This window comes from Mesoplodon densirostris, chromosome 3, assembly GCF_025265405.1.
Source record: "Mesoplodon densirostris isolate mMesDen1 chromosome 3, mMesDen1 primary haplotype, whole genome shotgun sequence".
NCBI classification, from domain to species: Eukaryota; Metazoa; Chordata; class Mammalia; order Artiodactyla; family Ziphiidae; genus Mesoplodon; species Mesoplodon densirostris.
In genome coordinates, this window is record NC_082663.1 from 150,726,505 (window position 1) to 150,754,252 (window position 27,748).

The window sequence follows — 27,748 nt, forward strand, 5'->3', positions numbered from 1 at the left end:
CATTGAGCCTATTATAATGATAATCCTGAATGTTTATTGAATGCCTTCTGTGTGCCAGGCCATGTGGGAATTGTTATTGTTTTTTTTTATCATTGACACATTTTTTGAGATATAGTTCACAAATCATAAATTTACCATTTTAAGGTGTACAATTCCATGGTTTTTAGTATATTGTGCTGCCACCACCATCTAATTCCAGAGCATTCCATCACCCCCAAAAGAAACTCCATCCCCATGAGCAGTCACCCCCACCCCCTCCCCGGCCCCTGGTAACCATGAATCCATTCTCTGTGTCTGTGGATTTGCCTGTTCTGGATGTTTCCCATCAATGGAATCACGCACTGTGTGTCCTTCTGTGTCTGTCTTCTCTCACTGAGCATCGTGTTCTCAGGGTCCGTCCACGTTGTAGTGAGTGTCAGTGCTTCACCCCTTTTCATGGCCAAATAATATTCCAGTGTGTAGATGGACTACATTTTGTGTATCTGTTCATCTGTTGATGGACATTTGGGTTGTTTGCGTTTTTTGGGGGGCAATTGTGAATAATATTGTTGTGAATAGTCACATACAAGATTTTGTTCGAGGGACTTCCCTGGTGGCGCAGTGGTTAAGTATCTGCCTGCCAACGCAGGGGACACAGGTTTGAGCAGGCGACACAGGTCTGAGCCCAGATCCAGGAAGATCCCACATGCCTTGGAGCAGCTAAGCCCGGGTGCCACAACTACTGAAGCCCGCATGCCTAGAACCCGTGCTCCACAACAAGAGAAGCCACCGCAATGAGAAGCCCACGCACCACAACGAAGAGTAGCCCCCCCTCGCCGCAACTAGAGAAAGCCCGCGCGCAGCAACAAAGACCCAACGCAGCCAAAAATAAATTTATTTATTTATTTATTAAAAAAGAGATTTTGTTTGAACACCTGTTTTCAATTCTTTTGGATAGGTCTCTAGGAGTGGAATTGCTAGTGAAATGGTAACTCTGTGTTTACCTTTTTGAGGAACTGCTAAATTGTTTTCCACTGCGGCTACACCATTTTACATTCCTACCAGCCATGCATGAGGGTTCCAGTTTCTCCACATCCTAGCCCACACTTGTTATTATGTCTTTTTTATGATAGCCATCATGATGGATGTAAAATAGTATCTCACTGTGGGTTTTGATTTGCATTTTCCTGATGACTAATGATATTGAACATCTGTTTTTTTTTTTAATTCACACAAACCAACTGTTGGGTGCCTATTATGTGCAGAGCATATTTTCATGTGCTTAGTGGTGCCTGGAAATTCTCATCATCACCCCCATTTTAACAGATGAAGAAACGGAAGCTCAGAGAGGGATGGCCACTTTCTGAAAGTCACACAGCCTGCAGGGCAGTGTGTATGGGATGAGGACCAGACAGTCTGATTCTGACCTACTAGCTTAAAATGAGACTGCTGTGAGCATCCGTGTGCAAATCTTTGTATGGATGTATGTTTTCATTTCTGTTGAGTAAATACTTAGGAATGGAATGGCTAGATCCTGTGGCAGGTGTATGATTTTAAAAACTCTGAGAACCCGCCACACTATTTTACGCAGAGGTTGCCCATTTTGCATTCCCACCAGCTGTAGTGGATGAGGGTCCCAGTTGCCCTGCTTCTCGTCAGCACTTAGTATGGTCTTAGCCATTCTGGTGGGTGGCATCTCACTGAGGTTTTCCTAGGCTTTTTCCTAATGTGCTTATTTTATTGGTCACCTGTATGTGTTTTTTGGTAAAGAATAAAAGCTAATATTTATGGAGTTGTGCAGTAAACATTCATTGTGTGTCTTCAGGTCTACAAAACTGTCATCCAGACAGACCCAGACCCCTCATCCTGATCACTGTCTTTGAAATTTTTTTTTTTAATATTTAGTTGGCTGTGTCAGGTCTTAGTTGTGGCATGTGGGATCTACTTCCCTAGGGAAGGGATTGAACCCAGGCCCCCTGCATTGGGAGGCATTGGGAGAGCGGAATCTTAGCCACAGGACCACCAGGGAAGTCCCTGTCTTTGAAAATTTAAAGGAGGGATTTCCTTTGCTGTCCAGTGGTTAAGACTCTGCGCTTCCACTGCAGGGGGCTCAGGTTCAATCCCTGGTTGGGGAACTAAGATCTCCCATGCAGCACAGTGCAGCCAAAAAAGAAAAATTTAAAAGAGAAGAAAACAAATAAATACCCTCTGGGATTGCAGGCTGGGGCGTTAAGTTGGGTTAAGGATGTGACCCCTTTCTGGTTCCTCCGACACTGAGTGTCCACGTGACATGGGTGATGATCGCCCTATTTTCAGCTCTGACGCCTGGAGAAGGACAGGGACTTGAACACAGTGGAATCTGCCCCCGATTCCGGGGTTCCGGGGCTGGTGCTCTGGCCTCAGGTGCCCCTCCACCTTGCGTGCCCCCAGCCTGGGCCCCACTCACTTTTGCTCACGTTCTCAGCTCTGTGCCAGGAAATGGTCTTGTTCCCTGGTTCCCGGACCCGCTCATAAAATAGAATCCTTCAGGGCATGGGAGGCCAATATCCAAGGATGGAGGAGGGGAGGAGGCCATGGGGACAGGAGGCCGGGGCCTTCCAACCATGAAGGAGTGCAGCCGTGGACTTTGTCTCTCTGGGCCTCTGGGTGGAGAAGCCAAGGTCAGTAATTAGCCACCAGCTGGGCCCTGGGACCAGTTCACCATCTCTCCGTGGGCCTCCGTTCCTCATCTTACCTACCTGGTCCCCACCCACCTTCGACACAAGGAGAGCACTTAGTGAATGGCTGAGAATGACAAGCCACCCCCTGTGGATTCTGCTCCATTTCAGTGTCCTCTGAAACATTTAAGCACTTATTAAGCACCTACTATATACTTTACAAGTACCACCTCCTTGGACACTTCTTATTTTGACAGCTTTATGAAGGTGTAATTGACATGCCACGAACTGCACGTGTTTAAAATGTACATTTTGATGAGTTTTTCATATGTCTACCCAAATCACGGGCACAATCAAGATAGTGAACAAGATTCCGCAATGTTTCCGTCACCCCAGAAAGTTTCCTTGGGCCCCTCCCCGCCCCGCCCCTACAGCCCCAGGCAACCAGCAATCTATTTTCAGTCACTATAGGTTTCCATAGTGGGTGTTTTCCAGAATTTTATATAAATGGAATCATACAGTACATCCTCTTTTGTGTCTAGTGCCTTTCACTCAGCATAAGGCATTTGAGATTCATTCATGTTGTGTGTTTTTCTTTTTTTATGGCTGAATCATATTCCAGAGAATGGATGGACCCCATTTTGTTTATCCACTCAGTTTGTTGGTGGACATTTGGGTTGTTTCCAGTTTGGAGATGTTATCAATAAAGCTGCTACACCATGTGTGTACAGGTCTTTTTTGCTGGTTTGTTTGTTTGTTTTGGCCGCACCACACGGCACGTGGGATCTTAGTTCCCCGACCAGGGATCAAACCAGAGCCCCCTGCAGTGGAAGCGCGGAGTCCTAACCACTGGACAACCAGGGAAGTCCTATGTGTATGGGTCTTATGTACACCTGTGCTTTTGTTTCTCTTGGGTACATGTGTTGTTGTTAATTTCTACATAACGAAACACCCCCAAACTTGCTGCCTTAAAACAATAAACATTCATGGTCTCACACAGTTTGGGAGGGTCAGAAATTTGAGAGTGGTGTAGCTGGATGGTTCTGACTCGGGGTCTCTCATGAGCTTGCAATCAAGCTATGCAGTGGGGCTGGAGGAGCCGCTTCCAAACCAGTTCCCTCCTGCGGCTGTTGGCAGGAGGCCTCAGTTCTCCCGCACATGTGCTTCTCCAGCAGAATAGGATGGTCTAGACGTGGGTAAAGAGTTTGCTGTAAGAGCGAGTGAGGGAGAGCCCGCGATGGAAGTAAAAGGCATTTTGTAACCAAATGTCTGAAGTCTATTCCTCTGTATTCTGTTAGAAGTGAATCACTAAATTCAACACACATCCTAGGCAAGGCAGAGAATTACACAAGACCATGAATACCAGGAAGCGGGGCTCACTGGGGGGCCATCCTACAGTTCCCTAGTATTTGAATATTTCAGCAAACATTAAGCTTCTACTGTGTACGTGACAAGAACCTTCCACTTGGCTACTGACAACAAGCTCTCTGAAAAACAACAAATAGTCTGCCCACTTTGCATACAAGGAAACTGGCCCAGAGAAGTTAAGTCACCCGCCGACAGTCTACACCAGAGTAAGCAGCAAAAGGAAGGTTCCATCCTGAGGTTTAAGTCCCGAGTGAGGAGGAGGCCAGAGGTGGCAAGGAATAGGTGCAGAGAAAGGAAGAAAGCGCAATTATTTTTTTCCTCCAGAGCGAGAGAAGACGCACCCAGGAGAGCTGTGTTCCTTCATTGGTTTCACAAACATGTATCAAGCACCTACTGTATGTCAGGGGCTATTTTAGGCTGTGGGGACACTGCAAAGAGCAAGATGGGCAATCCCGGAGCACGTGGCACTCACACATGTGGGTGGGCGATTCCACTCATCACTATCCAGGCCGGCACTGGTGCACCGTTTTGCTGGAGAAGGGAAGAGGCCTGAGGCTCTGTGCTGGACGTTGCGGACCCCAGGGTGACTGAGACACACGCAGTCACTGCCCTCCTGAAGTTCACAGTCTGTTGGGTGAGATGGAAAACAAACAACAAAGAGCTCATCCATTCTTCCCTTCAATACTTATTTGTTACTGACCAGCGTCCTTGGCTTCCTTAATGAATAGAAATTGATGAGGCCAGACAAGAAACTCAGGGCCCCTGCTGCAGCAGGTGGGAGTGAGAACAAGCATCAGGTTCCCTTGCTTGTTCACTCCCTTGGTGGGACATGGGGGAACGAGCTGGTTCCTTATATGAGGTGAGGGTAGGGGTGTGTCCAGCCGTTGGGCCAGAGAGGTGACTTAGGTGGTGTGCCCACCCCTTTGGTGGTATAGTGTGCAGCGGGCATGCACAGTATCCTGCATTTGCTCCTGACACCCTGCTTTTGCTTCCGGGTCTTCTTAAGTGACAGTTGGGACTTCCCTGGTGGTCCAGTGGTTAAGAACCCACCTGCCAATGCAGGGGACACAGGTTCGAGCCCTGGTCCGGGAAGACCCCACATGCCGCAGAGCAACTAAGCCCGTGCGCCACAACTACCGAGCCTGCTCTCTAGAGCCCGCAAGCCACAACTACTGAGCCCGTGCACTGCAACTACTGAAGCCCAAGCGCTTAGAGCCCGTGCTCCGCAACAAGAGAAGCCACCGCAATGAGAAGCCCGTGCGTTTTTCGGTCTTTTTGTATCTTGTTGTCCATAATTTGCCCCAACTGCGCATGCACACAGTTATTTTTAGTCCCTTTATGGTTTCTTTGTATTTTGTTGCCCGAGGAGACGTTTTTCCAGGTGCAAGCACTGCAGCAAAGGGTCCCAGGTCCCAGGTGCCAGCGTGTCTGAGCACTCACTGTGTACCAGGCTGGGGTCTAGATGCAGCAGTGATCAGGACATAGATACCCTACAATATGGTGGGGAGGGAACAGGACAGTAAGGGAAGAAAGCAGATGATTTCAGCCCATGAAAAGGGCCTGGGGAAGTCCAGCAGGGTGGTGCCGGGGTGGAGTGTAGGTGTCATCAGAAGGGGTGCTCAGGGAACACCTGGCCTGACCACCTCCCCTGGAGGAGGGAACATTGGAGCCAAGACCAATGTTTTTGTTCAGGTTCCCTGGTTGTGGGTTCTTTGTTCAAGTGGAGCTTTCCTCTATTGGTGGGGGGACCCCAGCAGCCCCTGCTCCGGCTGCGTGTCCAGTTGGGGTGGGGATGGAAGCCCCCAAGATGAGTGTCTCAAGAAACCAAACTTTCCTCAGTCCCAATCAACTAATAAATGGAGACTTTGACCCTCCCTTCTCCCCTTATCTCAAGACAGGTGAGCACAGCGTGTCAAGGTGCAGCTTGGAAGGTTTGTGATGGGAACTGGGCAGGGCCAGGTGGAGAGGGGGTGGGTGTTGTGGCCAGGTCATGGCTGGGAGGAGTGCCATCATCAGCGAACTGTGCATAAGGGCACCTCAGTTTCCTCATCTGTGAAATGGGTCTCCATTTCAGGCTTTTTTCTTTTTCCATCATTCAAAACGCATGGCGCTTCCTGTGTTTAGGTCTCCTCCTAGGTCTCCTTTTGGAAGAGGCCAGATGGTAAATATTTTAGGGCTGTTGCAACTATGCAGGTCTGCCGGTGCAGGGTGAAAGTAGCCAAGCTCCTTAAATGAATGGGTGTGGCTATGCTCCCATATCAACCCAGCAGTACTTGGTTTATAGTAGGTGCTTCATTAATGCTTGTTCCCTGCCTGGAATTATAGCAGGCACTGCATTAATGCCTGGTCCATGCCCAGTTTACAGTAGGCATTCCACTAATGTATGTTTCCTGCCCAGTATATACCAAGTACTGCATTAATGCTTGGTTACACAGTAGGCACTACATTAAAAGCTGGTCCATGCCCGGTATACTGCACGCACTACATTAATGGCTAGTCCATGCCTGATATACAGCAGGTACTCCATTAATGCTCGTCCCATACGTGGCATATAGCAGGCTCTGCATTAATGCTAAGCCCAGGCCTGGTATACAGAAGGCGTTCCATTAACGTTTGTCCAAGAACGGAGGAGAGGAAGGTTCGTTTCCGGTCAGGTAATTCCAGGGCGCCCCAGGAGGCCGTGAGGGCTGGTACCCCAGTGCCTCCCGTTGGGCCTGGGGTCGCTCAGCCTCGTGACCGCAACTGCGGGTCCGAGCTTCTCGCTCCGGGGCCCAGAGAGCCGCCGGGCCGAGCGGGGCCGAGCAGGGCCGAGCGGGGCCGAGCGGAGCCGAGCGGGGCCGAGCGGAGCCGAGCTCAGCCGAGCCAGCCTGACGAGTCCTCCACATTCCCACAATCCCGGGCGGCCCCGCCCGGCTCCCGGCTGCGCGTCCCCCTTCCCACGTCGGCGCAACCAAACCCGCGGGCGCGCCCGCCTCGCCCCTCCCCGCCCCGCCCGCGCGACGCCCCGCCCAGCCCGACCGCTAGTCCCGCCCCCGCGGCGGGCGCGTGGGCCGCCGCCCACTCCCATTGGCCGCGCCGCCCGCCCGTCGGCGCTGTCCGCGCGCTGGTTAGGTTGTGAGGCGCTGTCGCTCGGTCGCGGCGGCTGCGGTTGGCGGCGGCGGCGGCGGCGGTGGTTGTGGCGGCGCGGGTGGAGGGTGGCCGGGAGGGACCAGCGGCTGAACGGGACCGGTGCTCGCAGGCGGCCGAGGCGGACCGCCGGCCCAGGGGCCGAGCGCCGAGGGCCGGGCGGGCGCGGCCGGGGCGGCTCGGGGCCAGGGCCGGGCCGGCCGGGGGGCGGGGGCGGGGGCGGCCGGCGGGCGGCCGGGGCCGGGGCCGGGGCCGGGACGATGACTCTGGAGTCCATGATGGCGTGTTGCCTGAGCGATGAGGTGAAGGAGTCCAAGCGGATCAACGCCGAGATCGAGAAACAGCTGCGGCGGGACAAGCGCGACGCCCGGCGCGAGCTCAAGCTACTGCTGCTCGGTGAGTAGGGCCGGGCCTGCGGGGTTCGGGCCGGCGGTGCGCGTGCCGGGCGGGCGGGCGGGGCGGCCCTGCGTGCTGGCCACGGCCCTGCGTGCTGTCCAGAGCGGGCTCGACCCCCGGCGGGGTCAGCCCTTGCCTACCTGTGCTGTCCACCTCTGGGCCACCCGATCTCTGCAGCCTGTGCTGTCTAGGTTGAGTCCCTGACATCAGAGGGGCCAGGCCCTGCCTCTGTTGTCCACATCAGCACCCCAGACCCTCGGTATCTGCCCGCGCCTGTGCTGTCCGTGGCAGGTCACCAGTCCCTGCAGGGTCAGCGCTTGTCTCAACTGTCCACATCAGGCCCCAGTTTCCTTCAGGATCAGCCCCTGTCTGTGCTGTCCAGGCGGGGTTCCCAGGACCCTTTGGGATCAGTCCGTGCCTCTGCTGCCCAGCCCCTGATCCCTGCAGGGCCAGCTTCTGCTTCTGCCGTCCCGTTCGGGCCCCCAGAACCCTCGAGGGTCTGCCCTCTGCCCCTTCTCAGGAGACAAGCCTCCTCCCTGCACAGGGCTGGCCCTCCATCCCTGCCCCCAGCAGGTGTGCCCCCTCGCTGCCCGCAGCATCTCTTCAGGGCCAGACCTTTGGGCTGTAATCCACAAGACGCACCCCTTGCCTCCTGGCATCCCTTCTCTACTTTTCCCACCAGGTGGAGCCCTGTTCCCTGCAGGCTGGGCCTGTCCCCCTCCAGCCCCCGTTCCCTGAGGCCAGTCGGAAAACCCATGTCCCTCCCCAGTGGAGTGCAATCCGTGGGGGAGAAGACAACCTTTCCTCTCTTCTTGGGGCCAGGGCGGGTGGAGCCCTGACGGAGCAACTGTCTCCATCCGGCCCCTCTTCTTACGTCCTAGTGGGAGCCGGGTCTCCTGGGTCCTCTTCCCCCTCCTGGAGAGGATTCCTGTCCAAGTCTCCGTCTCCCCCACTGCGCACCTGTTGCACGGAGCCAGTCGGCCCAGCAGTCGACAAGCTGTTGTCACCCCAAATAAGGGTGGTTGGAGGACTTACCTCCGCAGTCAAAGGCAAGAAGGTCGTTTACACAAGCGAAGCCCTTGCCTTGCCTTCTCCGGAGCTCTGCTGCATTCCTGCACTGCGGGGAAGGTTGGAAATGCTGCTGTGATGGGCCCCTGGTGGAGGAGGGGTCTGCCACCGAGGGGTCCACCCGCAGGACGGTGCAGGGTCGGAGGCGGTGAGTCGCTGGAGGCCGTGGGTCTTGGAGGGACTGCCTCGCTTCTCCCACCTGTGGGGACCCTCTGGGTCCTCCCTTTGATTAAAATACCTTCCCTGTCTTTTTTCCCAAACGTTCCACTTTACCTAAAGGCTATAAAATGGGCCATCTTTGCAGAAAAGACAGGCAGAGAGTAACGGTAAAGTTTGGAGGAAACTTGCAGTGGGGTCCCAGTGGCACCTGGGAGGACAGCATGGCCCTGGCTGCCTTTCGCCAACAGAGGTAGACTTTATTTTCAGAGGGGGGTTGAGAAGTTACCAGCATGTTAATGTTACCAGACAATCAGCCTTGCCTGGGGGCTGGGGGTTGCATGAACCTCTGCACGCCCCTGCTGCCTGCCTTGTGCGCGCCCAGGCTCCAGATTGACGTGGGGTTCAAGGGTACGGGTCGGTGGCCTGTGCTCCTGCAGCCTTGCTGTGTGTCTCTAGTCTCCCTGGGCTGGGGCTGAGGAGCCTTGCAGGGGATCTGGATGTGTCCAGCGCCCACCCATGGGTGCGGGCTGTTGGCTGCAGGAGCACCTGGGTCTGAGGTCCCACCCCTCGCCCCGCTTGTTTGCAGGACAGGGAGTCTGCATCCTCCTGGGAAGCTGTTAAGTCCTAGGCATGGGGGCAGATAGGAAGATGAGAGCTTGTGGGTCCAAGGTGAAGGTTTATGACACCAGGAGGGCGGCTGTGAATGCCATGTGGAGGTCCAGGGGACGTGCTGGGGGCCAGGGGGTGCCGAGCAGCATCCTTGCCCCACCCACGCCATGCCGGGAGCACCCCAGCCATGAGAACCATAGACATCCCCAGGCGTGGCCCAGTGTCCCCCGGGGGCAGAATCACCCCCGTGTGTGTTATCAGAATCACCCCTGCCCCGTGTCAGTACACAGTGTAAAATGTGTGTTGCAGAGGCGGTATGTGATCAGTGTTAGGTTGTTTTGTCAGATGTTTTGTGGGTGCTTAGAAGGTGAATGCTTTTGTTACTATGGTCCAAAGCCACATATGTGTGTGCCGTCAGCACGCAACACGTCTACGAACACGTGTGAGAGGTGTGTTCGGTTTTGCTGGTCCTGTTACTCCAGGCCGCATCCTCACTGACAGTCGTCTGTGGTGGGGAATGGGGATAGCGAGCGTCCCTGCAGGGGATACACCGGGGTCCCCACGGCTCTGCGTCACTCTCGCACTTTACGGAAGAGGACCCCCAGGCCCAGTTAGGAGCTCTGGTGGGGGTCCTGGGCAGGCCCGCCGGCTTCTACCTCCCGTGATCCCTCCTGGTGCAGGTGCCGCCCCCTGCCCCCGTGTTTCTGCCACTCAGTGGAGAACCACCGAGGAGGCCCCTCGTCCGTTCCTTAGGACAGGTTTCCCCTTGAGAACCGAGGCCTACCGCAGGAAGTGCCGTTCCGGGAGCTGAGCGGCTCTGGGATTTCTAAATAAAGCAGGGCGGTCAGTTCCGCAGGCTTCCTGTCCTGCTGTGGCCCCGAGGGCGGTAGAAAGGGCCGGAATCCGGCCTGGGGTGTGGTGGCCCCTGGCGGGAAGGGTGCGCCTGCCCTGCTTAGAGGCGTGAGTGGAACGTGGCCGTGGCTCCTGGCGGTGGCCCTGCCTGTCCCCCGCAGACCCCGATAGCTGGAAGCGCCTGGGGCCCCGGGCCACCCCTCGTGGCCCACCCCAGGATGAATCTTAGGGGCTTAAAAGTTAGGTGAAATTTTGTGTCGCTGAAAGGGTGGGCGCCATCCCTGGAGGTGCAGGAGCCCAGACTTGCTGTCAGAGCCCCTCTCCCTCGGTGTCCTGCGCGCCGGGCCAGTAGGAATCTCCCTCCCCTTGGGCCTGAGCACGGCCTCGCCAGGCGTGTCCCTGGGCTCCGGACTCCGTGTGCACAGATGCTTCCCGGCCTCGGCTGAGCTGCGCTGGTCGCTGCCTGAGAGCCTCGGATGTTTAACCACAAAAGGTTTCACTTTCTGATTTTTGTGGTGGAGCCCTTCTCCGTGCGGCCCGAGAACAGGTCTCAGTCACTGCTACTCCTGGGCTGGGAGTTTAGAGCAGCTGCAGACGGAGCCGAGTGGGGACCCCTGGCAGGAGGGACGGAGCCCGTTTGTTCCTCCTCGTTTGTTCCTCCTCTGCCTCGGAGGGCCTTGGGGGCAAAGTCCAGCCCTGGGTGGGCGGTTCTGGTCTGGGCCGGGGCCAGGCCGGGTGTGCAGAGCTGGGCTGCGCTCAGGGGGAACGGCCATCTCTGGTCCCCATAGGGCGCTCCTCTCCCATCAGGTCAGTGAGCCGCGGGACCTGTCAGCCCAGTGTCCGTGGACGGGATTGGGGCGTCTCCACGGGCTTTGGGGGCACCCGCGTGCGGGGTTATTTTTTGGCGGAACTCCAGCTGCTCTCAGAACCAGGCTCCAGGCCGCAGGCTTGCTGGCTGGGGAGTTTGTGCCAATGCGCCCCGGCCCCCTGCTCCCGGGTGGCCATGGTCTCTGCCCTTAGCCCGGGCGTGGGGCGCCTGGCCGGTCACTACCAAGGTGTCTCCCCCTCGTTTTCCCCACCACATCCCCACTCCGGGGCAGGCCCTGCCACCCCACGGCCCAGCACAGAGCCCTGCGGACCTGAGATGTTTGCTGGGTGTCTTTGATTGGCTAACTGAACGCAGTTCCCTCAAGCAGGTGGAATGGGGGTGACCGGGCGCCCCGACTTAGGGCATCCTTACATCCTGCCTGGACGTGAGGCTCCCTGCTCCGGGGCCCGTTGCCACTGCCGGTGGCTCTCTGCTGTGACGCGTGGACAGACAGGGACTTAGGGGCACAGCTCGCAGCTGCCGCCCTCCCGAGGCCTCGTGAGTGGGCTTGGGGGCGCTCCAGAGCGAGCACAACCTCGGCTCCCCGCCTGCAGCGCTGTTGGGGGGAAGGCCGGGACACCTGTGAGGCGCTGTGCCCTGCCGTGGTCACTGCTCTCCCTACGGGGGGCTTTACCCGGGTTGACAGGCTGCCCCGGCAGCGCTGGGAGGCGGGTCCCGCCAGGACCGAGCTGGAGAGCGTGGTGGGGTTTCGGTCCCCGTACCTCCCGAGCCTCAGGTTTCCCTGCTGTGGAAGGAGAGTGTCCCCTGACTCCCGGACTGTGGGAGGGTCAGTGGGGGCGACACATGTCAAACTGGGGAGTGCAGTCTGTGCCCTTGTCTTTATTCATGGTATTGGGCTGGCTGGCAGTCCCTCTGCGGCCGAGCAGGGACCTCCCTGTCTTGTGGTGGGGTCTCTGGAGCTTGGCCCTCAGGGCTGGGCCTCTTGTTTCCTGATCTGATCCCAGTGCCTGCCAAGGAGGTTTGCTTACCTCAGTTGGCCTAGAGCTGAAAGGTCAGACCCCCCACGGAGGCGGGTCGCCCCATCTCTGCCCCATTGGTCCTCTCTGCTGAGCCTCGACAGGTGGGTGGGGGCCTTTCTGTCCCAGGCCGGGCAGCTGGGCTGAACGGCAGGGTTGGGCGGGACAGTCTCCCCGACTCCTGAGCGTTAGGCTTCAGGAAGGGCTGCACTAGGACCTGGCACGTGGGACAAGAGGGGGGCTGGCCCAGGGGACCAGTGTCTGCGCCTGGAGTCACCTGGGCAGGGGACGCTGGACCTGATGACTTAGCGGCCACGGTGTGGAGGTCAGATGAAGGGATGAGTCCCGAGGTCCGCCCTGTTGTCCTCCCTCCTGGCCCCTGTCCGTGCTGGCGCCCGCTGCTGCAGTGTCTCTGGAAGGCCCATGGCTGGCCCAGGAGAGCTCCCCCCGTGCTCTCACATTCGCTCACTTCCCTGGGTGGCGGTGACCGTGGACCACGGAGAGACGGACGGACGTGAAGCCCGAAGACCTGAGCCTATTGAGGTTTGACAGTTATTGGCTGTGTGACCTCAGCGAAGCTGCTTGACCTCTCTGTGCCTCAGCTCCTTCACTCGTCCAGCAGGAGGTGGGGTGATAGATGTACCACTGAATGAACGGATGAGCGGGGGTGAGGGGAGTGTGCAGTTGCCTTCCTTGGCTGCAGGAGGGGTTTGCACTTTCTCTGTCCCCCAGCAGAAGGTCGCCGTGCCTCTTTGATCTTGGACCTGTTGACACAGCTCCGGGCCGTGTTGGATTTCCGGGCTGTGTTTCCAGGAGCCCAGATCCCCGGCAGTGCTCTCGCCTGGGCTTCCTGTGGTCCTGGGGTTCCTGGCTTCACTGCCCACATTCTAGAGTTAGGGATGGCCGGGCGGCAGCCCTGAACCCCAGCTTCTGACACTAGTGTTCTCTTGCTAGATCGCGGCCACTTGTCCCGGGGGTCACGGATGCTGCACACCTTGAGTCCCACTGGGATGATGTCGGACCAGCACCGTCCTTCCTGCCCTCCAGGCTCTTTCCCTGCCCTTCTTCTCTCCCACATTTGAGGAGTGGCTGCCTGGGCTCAGACTTAATTCCTCCCGGTCTGCGGTCCTAGATCTTGGCCGACCGTGCAGGCGAGACGGTGGCTTTCTCCCTCTGTCGCAGGGATGGGGCTGCTCTCCTCCTTCCTCTCCTCCAGTTAGTCTCGGCCGGGCAACTGGTGATGCCACTGAGCATGCCCAGAGATCGTCCTGCAGGCTCCCGGCCCTGCTGTGCTGTCTGGCCCCTGTCAGGCCCCCAGGGGCAGGACCCCTCCCCTGGGTTGTGCCCCCAGGGGCCCCCATTCTTGGAGTTAGGACAGGGGATGCAGAGGACCCGAGGGGGGACACGTGACAGAACCGGGACTGTGGATTGGGGCTGAGTTCATTTGGTTCATTGGGTGGGGGAAATGTGGGTTGGGCCTGTGCTGGGGCTGGGTGTGAGGCTGCTGGCAGACCCCGCCCTCGGGGAGCTGGCTCCCAGCAGGCACAGACAGGAGCAGCAGGCCAGGAGCAGGTGGGGCGCTGGGGGCGCTGGGGCCCTTCCTGGAAAACGTGAGTTTGGGTTTCTGTGCAGGGAGTTGGGGTGGCGTTCGGGAGGGGCAGGGCCCGATGCGTGGGCGATGTGAACAGTGGTGGCGCGCCGGCCCTGGGCCGCCGTGCCATGGCTGTCCTCGTGCAAGGTTGGGCTGGTCGCGTTGTGGGGGACAGCGGGGGCCAGGGGACCCACAGACACGAACCCGTGGTCTGAGTGCAGCCAAGACCTGGGGCCACTCGGCGTCCTCGCTGGGAGGGGGTGTGGCGGTAGGTGCCCTCTGCACCTGTGCAGGTGCGTGGCTAGAACGAGGCCCATCACGGGGTCTCACACGGTCTTGCTTGAGGGGAGCCTTGCTCTTCTCCCTGATGGGCAGCTGTTGAAGGTTTTTTTTTTTATAGATATTTATTTGGTTGCGCTGGGTCTCAGTTGCGGCTTGCGGGCTCCTTAGTTGCAGCACGTGGGCTCCTTAGTTGCAGCCCCCGGGCTCCTTAGTTGTGGCATGCAAACTCTTAGTTGCGGTATGCGAACTCTTGGTTGTGGCATGCGAACTCTTGGTTGTGGCATGAGAACTCTTAGTTGTGGCATGCATGTGGGATCTAGTTCCCCAACCAGTGATTGAAACTGGGCCCCCTGCATTGGGAGCGTGGAGTCTTCCACCAGGGAAGTCCCCGTGACCGGATCTTCAGGGGGAACTGACTAAGGGCCGGGCAGGATGAGCTAGAGCTGCCAGGGACCCCCGGGCGGCGGCCACAGCAGATAGGCATGGTCGTGAGGTCCAGGTGGGCCTCGCACCCTGAGACTTCTCTGAGCAGGTGGCTGTTGGCTCGGGTGTGGTGGGGGGCCCGGGTCCCAGCTCCTGGCACCGGGTGCTGGCAGCATGTGGACTGAGTTGGGCCATCGGGTGGGCACCTGGAGAGGATGCTGTGGCGGCTCTGCGTCCCCCGGAGCCTTTCCTCCCTCCCTCCCTGGCCAGTGGTGGCCGAGCTCTGGCCAGCTGGGCCTGCCGGTTCCAGAGCGCTGGGCCCGCAGCTCTGGCCTTCCACCCACAGCTCTGCCGGGAGGCGCCTGCTGGGACTGGCACCTGTCACTCAGTCGCTGTTGGCCCTGAGCACAGGTGGCACGCCACCCTCGACATGCGGCTGGTGGGGCTTTCCTCCGGGGGCCTGGCCTCTGCAGCCGCCACTTCCACACCCTCCTTTCTCTGTCCTTCCTGGCAAGGTGGCATGGCCTGGGTGGGGTCACTGACCGTCCCACCTCCTGGGCCGCACTGTCCCCAGGGTGTCCCTTTTGCCGCTTTTTCCCCCAGCTTTATTGAGACGTAAGTGCCACACGTGTTGTGTGGTTTAAGGGGTGCACGTGAGGACTTGACACGTGGATTGTGACATGATCGCCCGTGAGGTCCGTCACCGCCCCATCACCTCACTAGTGCCTTTTGCTCCTGGACTTGATCACGGTGCTGTCTTCGCAGCGGCTCCTCTGCCCCCGGCAGGGTTTGGGCCATGCGCCTCGTCCAGGACCCCCGACGTCTCCAGGGCCAGTTGCGTTTCCGGCTGCTGAGGGGTCCATCTTCCGTTTCTTGGTTTTCGGGGCGTGTCCCAGCTGCGTCGTCTGTGTTGGGCACCGGGGCATCCCCTGTTGTCCCTCAGCCACTCTCTGGCTGGCGATCACGGCTCCTCCGTGAACACCCGCTGTCCCCTGGCTGTTGGCACGGGCGCGTGCACGTGTGTGAGACACTCGGTGCCCTGCGCTGCCTCTGGGGAGCTCGGCGGGGGGCTGTCTGTCCGTTTCGCAGCCGTTTTGGAGACGCTGGCTGTGGTCTGAAGTCAGCAGGCTCTCTCTGGATCTCCCCGCGTCCTTGCGCTCGTGCAGCTCACTTGCCCGTCCTGCTGTTCCGGGGGGTGGACACAAGGGGCAGCGCCCCGGGGCCTGAGTGGCTGCCCGTCTCCACCTCAGCTGACCTGTGGCTGCAGGGGCTCGGGCTTTAGTGGCCATTGGTCTGATGTTTCTGGTGAGAGGCCCTTCCAAACACCAGCAGGGCACGTATCTTTTTACAGTAGCATAGTGTCAAAAACAAGGGTTCTCACCTGGGGGGTCCTGCCCCCAAAGGATACTGGGGATGTCTGTGTGTCACACTGAGGGGATCCTGGCATCGAGGGGGCGGAGCCAGGGGTGCTGCTCAACACCCCAGAGTGCCCGGGACGGCCCCAGTGTCAGCAGTGCTGCGGGGACCCTGGTCCAGAGGAAACCACGCAGGGCATGGCATTCCTGTGTGTCGCCTCCCCTCCCCCACCCTGCTCCCTGCAACGAGGGAGGAGTGCGTAGACCCCTTAGGGAGGTGTGGGGTCACATGGGGTCCTCACCCATCCTGCCTCAGAGCTGGGGTGGGGCCTTGGTGGGAGTGGGCGCCTGGCCTCTGGTTGATGTTGCGGCAGCGGTGGGATGGGAGGTAGCTTGGGGTAGTTACCACTTGGTGACAGAACCAGAGTCGTATTCTTTTATTCGTAAAAGGACCCAGAGCCTTGATGGAGGTCCTAGAAAGGGGCAGCTGCAGCGAGGTGGCCCCTGCTCTGTCTCCCCAGGTGGGCTCGGGCACCCGTGGTCAGTTACTCAGACGCAGGCCTCCTGCTGCAGGACAGTGTGGTCACTGCAGGCTGCTCGGAACCCATGTCTTCTCTGGGAGCTCCCGGGCAAGGAGGCGGGCAGCAGATGCCTGAGAGAGACCCCCTGAAAGGCAGCGGTGATGGGTCCCAGTGCAGAGGGGAGCTGCCTGCCCTGCGCCCATGGCACCGGTGGCTGTGAGCCGGACTGCGTGCAGGGCAGGACGCAGCTCAGGCCCCTTCGTTGGGGTGGGGGACGCAGGTGACTCTGAGACAGGGTGGGGAGGATGAGCCTTGACAGGCGGGCTGGGGCGAGTCTGGGGGGTTCTGAGTCCCCAAGAGGGGGCCTGGGGGCTTCAGTGCATGGGTGAGTGGGGACCTGTGTTGGTTATCAAGTAGGGGTTTGAGGCCGTACGTCCTTAGGCTGTGGAAGTTCTCTTCTGCTGTGCAATAAAACCACCTTGTAACTTAGTAGCTGAAAATAACACACAGGCAGATTCTGAGGGTCAGGAGCCTTGGGGGTTCAGGCTCGGGGTCCCTTAGGAGGTTGTAGAGCACATGTTAGCCGGGGCTGCCTCATCTGAAGGCCCGACGGGGCTGGAGAAGCCGCATCCAGGGTGGCCCCTCACGTGGCTCCTGTCCACATGGGCCCTCATGGACGGCGCTGCCCCCCGGCCCCCGCGAAAGTCCTAGAGAGGACGGGGAGCCCCGTGACTCGTCTTGGAAGTGACAGGCCATCCTTGGTCAGATTCTTTTGGTTGGAAGGGAGGCACTGAGTCTAGCCTGCCCTCCGGGAGGGGTCAAACTCCCCCTCTGCATGGAAGTCATCCCAGAGATTTGTGGGCACATTAAAGCCACTAAATTGCAGTCCCTGCGTGTGAAGGTGAACAAAAGTGGGGATACGGGTTTGCTGCTTAGAGGGTGACAGGGCGGTGAGAGGCTGGAGCAGGAGAGGAGCCCTCCCTCCCGCCGCAGTTCTGGTGCTGGGTGGGGCTGGCCAGCGGCACACAGCGCAGTAGGAAGGCGCAGCGGCCACGTGGCCCCATTCAGGGGTTTCTGCTCTGATCCCTTGATCCCGGAGACAGAGCCTCCGTGCGCCCTTCTCTGAGGTGGGGCCTTGACACCTGACACCCAGAGGGCAGTGGGACAGAGAGGGGAGGGGCCCTGGGCGCCCACAGGGCCTCTGGGCTGACAAGGACGTGGACCTTGGGGCTGTTCAAGCGCCAGGGTCATGCTCGGTCTCGGGGTGGCGTGAGGTTGGGTGAGTTACAGGTTCAGGGGCTGCTGGGGACTGTGGGGGGCGCACAGCCCAGCGCCCTGCGAAGGCCCAGCGTGGCCTCGACGCAGATGCCAAACTCGCGCCCTGAAGGAAAGCTGTTCTGAGGGGAACAGCCGGGGGTCGGCGGGACGTTGTCATACGAGGGTGTGTGGGACAAGGGAGCTCGTCACGTGACCGGTTAAGGGCGTGGCGGCATCTGGGGGAGACACTTCACTGCTCCCGGCCTCCAGTTCCTTGGCTGCGGCCAGAGTTGAATTCAGACCCGAGTTGCTGCAGGTGCCGCGGCTGCTCCCCTCCCGTCCTTGCCCACGTTGTTGTCCCGACCTCCTCCGAGCCTCGGCTGCCCCTGTAGACAGGGTGTGCGTGGGAGGACGTGGCCCGCCCTGTCGTCCAGCAGCAGCGGCTGGCCAGGAGCATCCCCACGTCGCGAGCCTCGTTGGCGGGACTCCGCGTGTCCGGGGCTCCTCGTGGGCGGGGCTTCTCGTGTGCAGGGTGCAGTGAGCCCACGGCTTGGGTCGCAGGTCTGGTCCCGCTGGGTCTCAACTGGGCCATTTGCAGGCACGGGCGAGAGCGGGAAGAGCACTTTCATCAAGCAGATGCGCATCATCCACGGGGCGGGCTACTCGGAGGAGGACAAGCGGGGCTTCACCAAGCTGGTGTACCAGAACATCTTCACCGCCATGCAGGCCATGATCCGGGCCATGGAGACCCTGAAGATCCTCTACAAGTACGAGCAGAACAAGGTGAGGCCCCAGGTGGGAATGCCGGGCACGGCTGGGCGTCTGGCAGCTGTTCGCAGCCCCGTCCTACAGTTGGTGGAGTGGGTCCTGGCCCCCTCTGAGGGCCAGCGTCCTACCAGGCACTCCACGCACTGTATCAGGCCCTCTGTGACCCCGCGGGGTGGCACGTTCTCTTATTTTCTTCAGTAACAGCTTTATTAAGAAAATGTACATACTAAGTCACCCATTTAAAGTGTGCAATTCATTCATTTTTAACATATTCACAGAGTTGTGCAACCATTGCCTCTAATTCCATAACGCTCTCATCACTCTAGAAAGAAACCCTGTCCCCACTGGCAGTCACCTCCCCATCCCCTAACCCAGCCCCTGACAACCAGGAACCCACTCTCTGTGTCTGTGGATCTGCCTGTTCTGGACGGTTCCCATCAGTGGAATCACACATTGTGTGTCCTTCTGTGTCTGGCTTCTGTCACTGAGCATCGTGTCCTCAAGGTCCATCCACATTGCAGCGAGTGTCAGGGCTTCTCTCCTCTTTGTGGCTGAGTGATGCTCAGCGTGTGGAGGGACACGTCTGTCCATCGTCCATCGAGGGACACATGGTTGTTTCCACTCTTCTGGCTCTCGCGGACATGCTGCTGGAACATTCGTGTGCAGGTTTCTGTTTGCACGCCTGTCCTGGTTTCTCCTGGGCGCGTCCCCAGCAGTGGAGGTGCGAGGTCCAGAGTAACTCTCGGTTTGCCTTCCAGAGGGGCTGCCTGCCTGCTGTCCGAGCGGCGTTGCCCTGGCCGTGAACCAGGGGGCCCTCTCTCTGGCGGCCTCCCTTGGTTTTGCTTTTGTGGATCTGTTTTCGGGGACTTCTCTTTCAACTCCAGCAGTTTGCCTGGGCTGGCACGTGGCACCATGTTTTGGACCATGTATGTCCAATAGGGTTTAAATTAATCTGTTTGCTTTGAGGCTTAAGAAGGCCAGTCAACCAGATTTCTGATATTGGCGTCTTCCTGCCTTGATGCCCAGTTCACGGGTCATCAGGGACCCTACAGGGCCCAGCACTGAGTCTGGGGCCCGGCCAGCCTGGCTGTGGGGCTGAGCATGTAGGGCCTGCTGGAGCCTCTCACCCTCTGGTTCTTAGGATTGCTCGCAGCTGAGACCCCTAAGAGTCCAGGCCCCACTTTAATCGTGGAGGTCCAGTGGCATCTGGAACAGGGATTGGCAGACTAAGGCCTGTCTCTGTAGGTGCAACTTTGCTGGCACAGGCCACGTCCACTCGCTTACACGTCATCCGTGGCGGCTTTTGCTGCAGCAGCAGGGACAGCGTGGCCGTAGAAACAGACGTCTGGTCCCTGGCCTACATGCATCCGCAGTCGGGGGTTTTCTGGGGCTGGTGTCTGCTTCTCCAGGCCCGGATTGGGAGGCCGGGAGGGTGAGGCGGGGCTGAAGGACGCTGTTGTGCAGGGGCTGGGGCGGGAGAGCATCCCTGGGAGGCGACCGGTGGGTTCCAGAGCCTGGGCTGGGGCCCCCTCGTTTCTCGTTTGGGGTTCTGCCCAGCTGTGTCCCCTCCCCAGTCCCTCAGCCGTGTGGGTGGGACCATCCCGAGCACAGGCATGTGGAGCAGGCTGGAGGCAAGACAGGGGTCTCCTGGGAGCCTTCTGCCCCCGGCGTTGTGTGTGTGCGTGCGTGTGTGTGGACCTCTGGGGTGGTGTGTCTCAGCGAGGCTCTTTAGGAGCGCGTCTCCGAGCCCTGTGGTCCAGGGTCTGTGTGGAGGCTCCGTCCCAGGGGCGTGAGTCATTGGACCACTGGACTGTTGTGATTAGTTCAGCTTTCCCTTCCTGTTGGGTTGCTGTGGTCCCCAGACCCCATCCCAGGCTGCACACGAGAGGACCTCTGCCTTCAGAGATCCTGAGGGTTTCAGGAGCTGTGTACTTGGAATCGGGGGGCAGGTTCTTCTTAGGTCACAGCAGCTCTCTGTGCCTCGGTTTCCTCACCTGCAGCATATGGGAACATGGGGGCAGCCGGTGGTGTTTGTTCCTCTGTCCTGTTTGGGTGCCCCGGCACCGAGGTGCGTGGCGGCCGGCTGGGCCCTGCTCCCAGGAGCTGCCTCCATCTGCATTTTCCTTTGGGGGCCTGGCACTGGGGGGCGATCGCTGCCGGTCGCCCTTGCGTCGTCCTGACGCGTGTTCATGGGAAACGGGAGTCAGTGGTTCCGGGTCGGTTGCCGGGTGCCGGCGCTGAGCATCCCCGGCCTGCCCCTCCCCCCACAGGCCAACGCGCTCCTGATCCGGGAGGTGGACGTGGAGAAGGTGACCACCTTCGAGCACCGGTACGTGAGTGCCATCAAGACCCTGTGGAACGACCCCGGCATCCAGGAGTGCTACGACCGCCGGCGGGAGTACCAGCTCTCGGACTCAGCCAAGTAGTGAGTGGGGCCTGGCCGGGCCTGGGCGGAGGAGGGTCTGCATGGCGCCTCGTTAGCCGTGACGGGGCGATTTCCCTACAGGGAGGCGGGTGTCTGCGGGGATTTTCCGTTGTCTCTCTGCCCCTTTTCTGTGTCTCTAAAACTATTCCCAAGTGACAGGTTTGGTTGTGAAAAGCCACCCCTCCAGCCCACAGCCTCTCTTCGGAACCCTGGCGCCGTCCCCATCCCCAGACAGCCGTCCCTCAGAGCTGGGGCGGGGTTCTGTCCCAGGCGTTCCCTGCGGCCTCATTTCGCCCCTGTCCATTCTCGTCCCAAGTACTTGGGCTGCTTGGGCCCCTCCCAGCGCTCAGGAGACCTGGGATGGCCGGGAGGGCCCTCGTGGGCTGGCCTGAGCGGCCCTGCCTGCTGTGTTGCAGCTACCTGACTGACGTGGACCGCATCGCCACCTCGGGCTACCTGCCCACCCAGCAGGACGTGCTGCGAGTGCGCGTGCCTACCACTGGCATCATCGAGTACCCCTTCGACCTGGAGAACATCATCTTCAGGTACCTGTGCCCCCGGCCCCGGCCCCAAGCCCCCGGTATGGGGCAGCGAGAGAGGGTCCTTGTCCGTGGCTGTCACCAGGTTTCCGAGTGAGCCAGGCCCCGGTGGCGCTGGCAGGGCTGAATGGAGGCGGCCCGGGGGCGACGGCCTCCTGGTGCGGGCTCTGCGTGGGCCCCAGATGGGGGGAGGGTGCTGGCGCGTGCGGGCGGGCAGGTGGGTGGTCTGGAGTCCAGGCCAGAGCAGGGGTGCTCCGGGCGGGCGGTGGAGGAGCCTGAGGGCCCCAGGGGAAGGTGGCTCCAGGCCCCTCTGCGGCCCAGTTCTGAAGGCCATGCGGCCAGAGTGAACTCAGGGCCGTCCCCGAGGATGGGCCCTGCCACACCGCGAGGTCACAGCTTGTCCAGAGCTGCCAGGTGGCAAGGCCAAGTGTGTCTCCCGGGGCAGCCGTAACAAATGACCACAGATGGGCAGCGTAAAATCACAGAAATGTATCCTCTCCTAGCTCCGAGGTCAAGGTATCAGCAGGGCTGGGTCCTCCTGAGGGCGTGAGGGGAAGCTGTCCCGTCCCTCCCAGCTCTGGCGGTGCTGGCAGCCCGCGGCGTCCCTTGGCTTGTAAAAGCCTCGCTCCAGGGCCTCCCTGGTGGCGCAGTGGTTGAGAGTCCGCCTGCCGATGCAGGGGATACGGGTTCGTGCCCCGGTCTGGGAGGATCCCATATGCCGCGGAGCGGCTGGGCCCGTGAGCCATGGCCGCTGGGCCTGCGCATCCGGAGCCTGTGCTCCGCAACGGGAGAGGCCACAACAGTGAGAGGCCCACATAACGCAAAAAGGGAAAAAAAAAAAAAAAAAAAAGCCTCGCTCCATCTCTGCGTCCGTCATCACACGGCCCCTCCCTGGGTCTGTGTCCATGTTTCCTTCTTAACGTTGACACCACCGATCACTGGCTCCAGGGCTCCTGCTCCGGAGTGACCCTGTCGGAACTAATGCCATCTGCAGGGACCCCGCTTCCAGATCAGGCTGTGTCCCCAGGTTCCAGGGGGACTGACTTTGGGGGACACAGTTCGCCCAGGGCTCTGAGGCCCAGGCTCCGGGGTGGGGTTCCTGCTCTGGCTGCGAGCCTTCCCTCCCAGCCACTGCATGGGGTCCCTTCTGCTGGGCGAGCCCACCCCAGAGGCCCCAGAGACAGCACTGCTGGCGGAGGTCCTGCCCTGTTGCCTGAAGCGCCAGCCCCAGGGGTTCAGGGAGTCTGTTGGGTTTGCCTTGAGGTGCCCTCTGGCCCAAGACCCGAGACCCACCTCTGCCCCCAGGGACCCGCACTTCTCAGGCAGAAGCTTCTGGGAGAGGGGGAGAGTCTGGGTGCCCCCAGCTGGCCCCCCATCCTTTCTCACCTGTCAGAGCCCTCGGGGTGCCCTTGGACCCTCAGGAGTTGTAGGCATCACACCGCACATGCCTGATGGTATATTTTCTGGTGAGAGTTCAGCATTTTGGTTTCCTTCTTTTTTGGTCAGATTCTCGATGGGGTCCGGGACCTCAGAGACCTGTGGGGCACAGGCCAGGGCTATCACTGGCCTTCCTCCCGACCCCACATCCCAGGGTCCCCTCACACGGCCTCACCTTGGCCTCCGCAGCTACTGTGCCCTCTGTCCAGAATGCCTCTCCCCATCCCTTCCCGCCCCTCCCCCAAGCCCGTGTGTGCACTCTGCTGCTGTCCAAACTGCAGAGTGGCCCTGCACCTCTGCCACCACTGTCCCTTGGCCAGCCCACCCCTTGTCCCCCTCCCCCCTTGTCTGGTTGAGGGCTTACAGAGGGCAGGCTGGGGGTCTGGGCATGGAGCTTGTGCCCCCACCTTGATCGGAGCTCACACAGCATCCGGTGACAGTGCGATTGGCCTGATGTGTGAGGCCCGAGCCTGGTCCCACACGGGACCTCCTGCGGAGACCTGACCCCGCCCCCCACCCTGGGGGCCCAGGTTCCCACACGGCTGTACTGGGGAGACTTAGCTCCAGAAAGGCTGTGGCCCCTGACGCCGTCGGCCCGATGGCACTCCCCAGACGGGCAGCGGTGGCCCGTGTGGGTCTGGTGTCCACTCACCCCCCTCGTATCCCCTCGGTCACCCTGGCACATCCGCCGTCCGCCTGTGCTTGCTAGAACCTCCTCTGCGAAACCCCCACCAGGCGGATTGGCCTCTGCTGCCCGACTGTCCAGCAGCTGTGGATGGGCCTGGCCTGGGGACCCTTGCCTTCTCAGGCTGCTGTTCTTTCTCGCCATCGTCTTCAAAAGTAGATGGCTGGGCTTCCCTGGTGGCGCAGTGGTTGAGAGTCCGCCTGCTGATGCAGGGGACACGGGTTTGTGCCCTGGTCCGGGAGGATCCCACATACCACGGAGCGGCTGGGCCCGTGAGCCATGGCCGCTGAGCCTGCGCGTCCGGAGCCTGTGCTCCGCAACGGGAGAGGCCACAACAGTGAGAGGCCCGCGTACCGCAAAAAAAAAAAAAAAAAAAAAAAAATGTAGATGGCTTCCTTGTCATAGAAAACTTAAGAAACTCACAAGTAGAAAGTGGGGACCTGTCACCAGTCGTGATGCTCAGGGCGCCGTCCCTAGCGTTTCCCCGCCCCGCCTGATGTCAGCATCTGTGTGCCAACATCTCCCGCTGGACAAGCAGCCTGCTCTCGCCGTGGCTGGGGTGGGTTCCAGCGTTTCATAGGTGATGCCGTGTGGTGTCCAACAAGGGGAGACGGGTTTCCAGACGTGGGACATCCGAGGTCGCCCGGCTCAGCCCCACCGGGGTCTGTGCCTCACACGCTCCATGGCGCCCCCTGTAGGCCAGGGCCCCTCCCTCGGCAAGCAGGCGCCTGGCTGTGTCTCGGGGGTCCCCCCTCCCCTGCTTGTGCTGTGTTCTCCTGGCTTAATGGGATTGCGGCTTTGCTGGCTCTGACAGGTGACTGAGGCGGGGGGCCTCGTGGCTCTGATGCCTCGAGGCGGCTGTGCTGGGGGTGGGCAGTGTCATCTGCAGTCCCGCGCTGAGCCCGTGCACCCCGCCCTGCAGGATGGTGGACGTGGGGGGCCAGAGGTCCGAGCGGAGGAAGTGGATCCACTGCTTTGAGAACGTGACGTCCATCATGTTCCTCGTGGCCCTCAGCGAGTACGACCAAGTGCTGGTGGAGTCGGACAACGAGGTGAGGCCCTCGCGGAGCCCAGGGAGGGGGGTGCCCACAGGCCCTTTTGGAGGACCTGCCGCCAACCTGCTGCCTGCCCCTCAGAACCGCATGGAGGAGAGCAAAGCGCTGTTCCGGACCATCGTCACCTACCCCTGGTTCCAGAACTCGTCCGTCATCCTCTTCCTCAACAAGAAGGACCTGCTGGAGGACAAGATCCTCCACTCCCACCTGGTGGACTACTTCCCCGAGTTCGACGGTGAGCCCGCCCTCGCGGCCTGTCTCGGGCGCTGCCAGCGCCTCCCTCACCCTCTTTGGGCCTCGGGGGCCTCGTTGGTGACTCGGGAGTGACACGAGGACGGTGTTTCCCAGGCTGCACGGAGGCCGCGGTGCAGTTAGTGTGGCCGGAGCTTGGCGGGCGCCTCGCAGGGCCCTGGATGGTGGAGAGAGCTTTGTGTCCCCCGGGGGAGCGTCGTCTGTGGGAGAGGGCACCCTGCGGTCACCCCCTGGCAGCCTGTCCCCACCCGCCCAGGGCCCGGGCACAGGGAGGAGCGAGGCGCGGGGGATACGGGCTGAGCCGGACCCCTCCTGCCCCTCTCCGGCTCAGCCCCAGTTCCTCCTGCCGTCCCCACCCCCCACGCGGAGACCTCCCGGGGGCGCTCCTGGGGGGCAGTCGGGGCTCCGCCACTCCCTCCCCGGTGTCTCCCGGAGGTGCTGCCCGAGGAACCGGGAGGCCCACGGTGGGCGGGGGGGGCACGGTGGGCCAGAGCAGGAGGCTGGCTGCCAGGGGGCAGCAGGGCTGTGGACACGTGCCTGAGTATATGGGGGGCTGGTGGACAGAGGGGAGGCGGGAGCCAGGGAGTGGGAGGTGGGTCTGCCTGGCAGGTGGGCCTGAGTGAGGGGCTGCTGGGCCGGGGGCTGCGCGGCTCCCTCGGCTCATCCCGCCCCTCCCCCCGCCTCCGCCAGGCCCGCAGCGAGACGCGCAGGCCGCCCGGGAGTTCATCCTGAAGATGTTCGTGGACCTGAACCCTGACAGCGACAAGATCATCTATTCCCACTTCACGTGTGCCACCGACACGGAGAACATCCGCTTCGTCTTCGCCGCTGTCAAGGACACCATCCTGCAGCTCAACCTGAAGGAGTACAACCTGGTGTGACTGCGCGGACTCCCGCCAGCCGCCTGCTGGTCGCCAGTCTGCCCCAGGAGTCGGGGGTTTTTCATATTTTTAAACAAATGGTTTTTATTTCACAGTTATCAGGGGATGTACATCTTTCTTCCTACACACCTTGTGCACCTTCTCATCTTTGTCAGTGGCAGAGGCCGCCTTTTTCTGGCCTTGACTCGTGGCTTGCTTTTTTCTAAAAAAAAAAAAAAACAAAACAAAAAAGGAAAAAGAAAAAAAAAGAGAACCCACAGAAGACGGCAGAGAGGAGACCTGGCCCCCAGCGGTGCGAGACACGGCCTCCGGGGACGGCTGTCGGCCTGCTTTCTTCTGATCTCGGGAGGCGTGGAGACGCAGAGGCTGGGACTTCTCTTTCTTCCTTGTTTAAGTTATTGCTGCCCTCACCACTGTTGCCGGGTTTCTGCCCCGGACTCCACGACGTGGGGGTGGGTGGCGCCCCCCGCTGCCCGCCCTGGGAAGTGCCTAACCATTTTTTCTTTTTTTTGAGGAAACAAAACGCAGCCCCTGGGGCCCTGTCTCACAGCCCTGCCTGCCGCGGGGGGCCGGGGTGTCGGGGTTCGCCAGGTCTCCCGCTGGGAGCGCTCCTGGCCTCTGGGCCCGGTCCCCAACCCCGAGGAAGCCCGCTTGGACTGGGAGCCACTGTTTGTTTTGCTCCATTTTGTACCCATTTTGGAAGCAGTGAGGGTGGGGTAGGGACTTCTTTCAGAATTTTCTCAGGTCTGTCCCCGAGAGGCAGAGACGCAGGGAGGGTCGCCCTGGCGGGGCCATGGGTAGCTGGGAGGTGCCCACCGCCCTGCACTCTGCCCGGAGCCGAGCTGTCGGGGCTCGTGGCAGCTGGAGGTGGGCCCTCAGCCTGGCCACGGCCATGGCCGTGCACTGAGGGGGCCTCCCCGAGGGCCTGAGGGCCGGTTTCTGGGGGGAGGGAGTGGCCGTCTCACGTGGCGTGGGCCGACCACTGCGGTGGTTGGTTTTGTGTGGTTGGTTTCTTGCACCAACGTGACGGGAGTGGCCCGCTGGTGGCACCCCGCACCTGCCCCGCGCACCTGGGCCCTGCGAGTGAGTGCTCAGGGCGGCCCTTGACCAGGGAGTGCAGAGAAACGGCGCACATGTCAGACCAGCCCCGCATCAGCCCTGTCCCCGTCCGCCCGCCTCCCACCTCCCTCCTGCGCCTGATACGCAGGGCCCAGGGTGGGGGGCAGGCTTCTCGGCCTTTTCTCCTTGGGCATCTCCACCCGAAGGGCCCTCTCTGGTGCCGTGCATCCACTTGTAGGGGTTTGTGCCATAGCCCTGACGTGCGGCTGGGGGCGGTGGTGCCGCTGGCGGTGGGCTCCCGGGGGCCCACAACGCACAGGGAGTCGGGGTAGGCCCTCAAGGGGGAGGCGGTGGGGGGGCGCGTCCAGAGTGTTAACTTCCGGAGGGGCCGGAGTGCCAAGATCCCGGGGCAAGCCCAGCTGCTGTGCCCAACCTCCCCGCCTGGCCCGCTCACCTCTGAGGCCCTTGCCCGAGTGCCAGCCTCCCCCCACCGCTGTGTCACATCACCCAGCAGAACTGCCCTCCGAGTGCCAACGCCCCAGTGGTGTGAGGGGCCGTGCCGGGCGGCGGGGGTGACCTCGCCCGCTTGTACTTGTATATTAAACAGTCCTGATTTCAGACAATTTAAACCTTAATCTATTTAAAAAAGAATATTATATAAAAATGCTGTTTTTAAACCTTTTGTCATTTGAAATGCATGTATTGTCCGTGCGGGCTGAGGGGCGGGCGCCGTCGGCTCAGTGCCAGTCTCCTGTGGCCGGAGCTGTCCGTGTTCAGACAGCGTGTCGGGGCCCTGACCCCTTAATCCAGAGATACGTGATGGAAATGGACTTTTCATACCTTTCTCCTGAAATGAATTCTGTTTTAAATTGGAATAAATTTTGTTCCTAAACACTCGGCCCCCTGTGGCTTATTTCCTGTTACTGGCTGGGGCAGGGGGCAGCAGAGGGGCCCTGAGCCCTCCGGGGTGTCACCTGACTCCTGTGTGGCCTGCGGGGCCCTGGCACCTTCAGGATAGGGTCTGGGCTCACGGGAGCCACAGCTCGGCCGCTCGGGGTGTACCTCCTTCCCTGAGCTGGAACTGCGGCCCCAGGGCCCCTGACTTCAGGTCGATGTGCTGCGCTGTGGGCTGGAGCATCCTGCAAGAGGAACTCCTCCT

General features: G+C 60.4%; 1 protein-coding gene across 1 annotated transcript; it reads left to right on the top strand.

The window, feature by feature from the left end:
* The first annotated feature begins 7,358 nt into the window (after positions 1-7,358).
* Positions 7,359-27,483, top strand: GNA11 (G protein subunit alpha 11). Its single transcript, XM_060094608.1, has 7 exons — positions 7,359-7,526; positions 18,087-18,271; positions 20,527-20,681; positions 21,098-21,226; positions 24,265-24,394; positions 24,479-24,632; positions 25,340-27,483. Exons 1-7 carry the CDS (start codon positions 7,391-7,393, stop codon positions 25,528-25,530), a joined length of 1,080 nt encoding a protein of 359 aa, XP_059950591.1. The 5' UTR covers positions 7,359-7,390; the 3' UTR covers positions 25,531-27,483.
* The last annotated feature ends 265 nt before the right edge of the window (positions 27,484-27,748 follow it).

What these genes read in the sequence shown, in the direction of transcription:
- GNA11 (XM_060094608.1), top strand. Translation starts at nt 7,391, where the DNA reads ATGACTCTGGAGTCCATGATGGCGTGTTGCCTGAGCGATGAGGTGAAG. An exon ending in CTGGAGAACATCATCTTCAG is followed by an intron (nt 21,227 to 24,264) that starts GTACCTGTGCCC and finishes CCCGCCCTGCAG; the next exon opens with GATGGTGGACGTGGGGGGCC. An exon ending in CTACTTCCCCGAGTTCGACG is followed by an intron (nt 24,633 to 25,339) that starts GTGAGCCCGCCC and finishes CGCCTCCGCCAG; the next exon opens with GCCCGCAGCGAGACGCGCAG.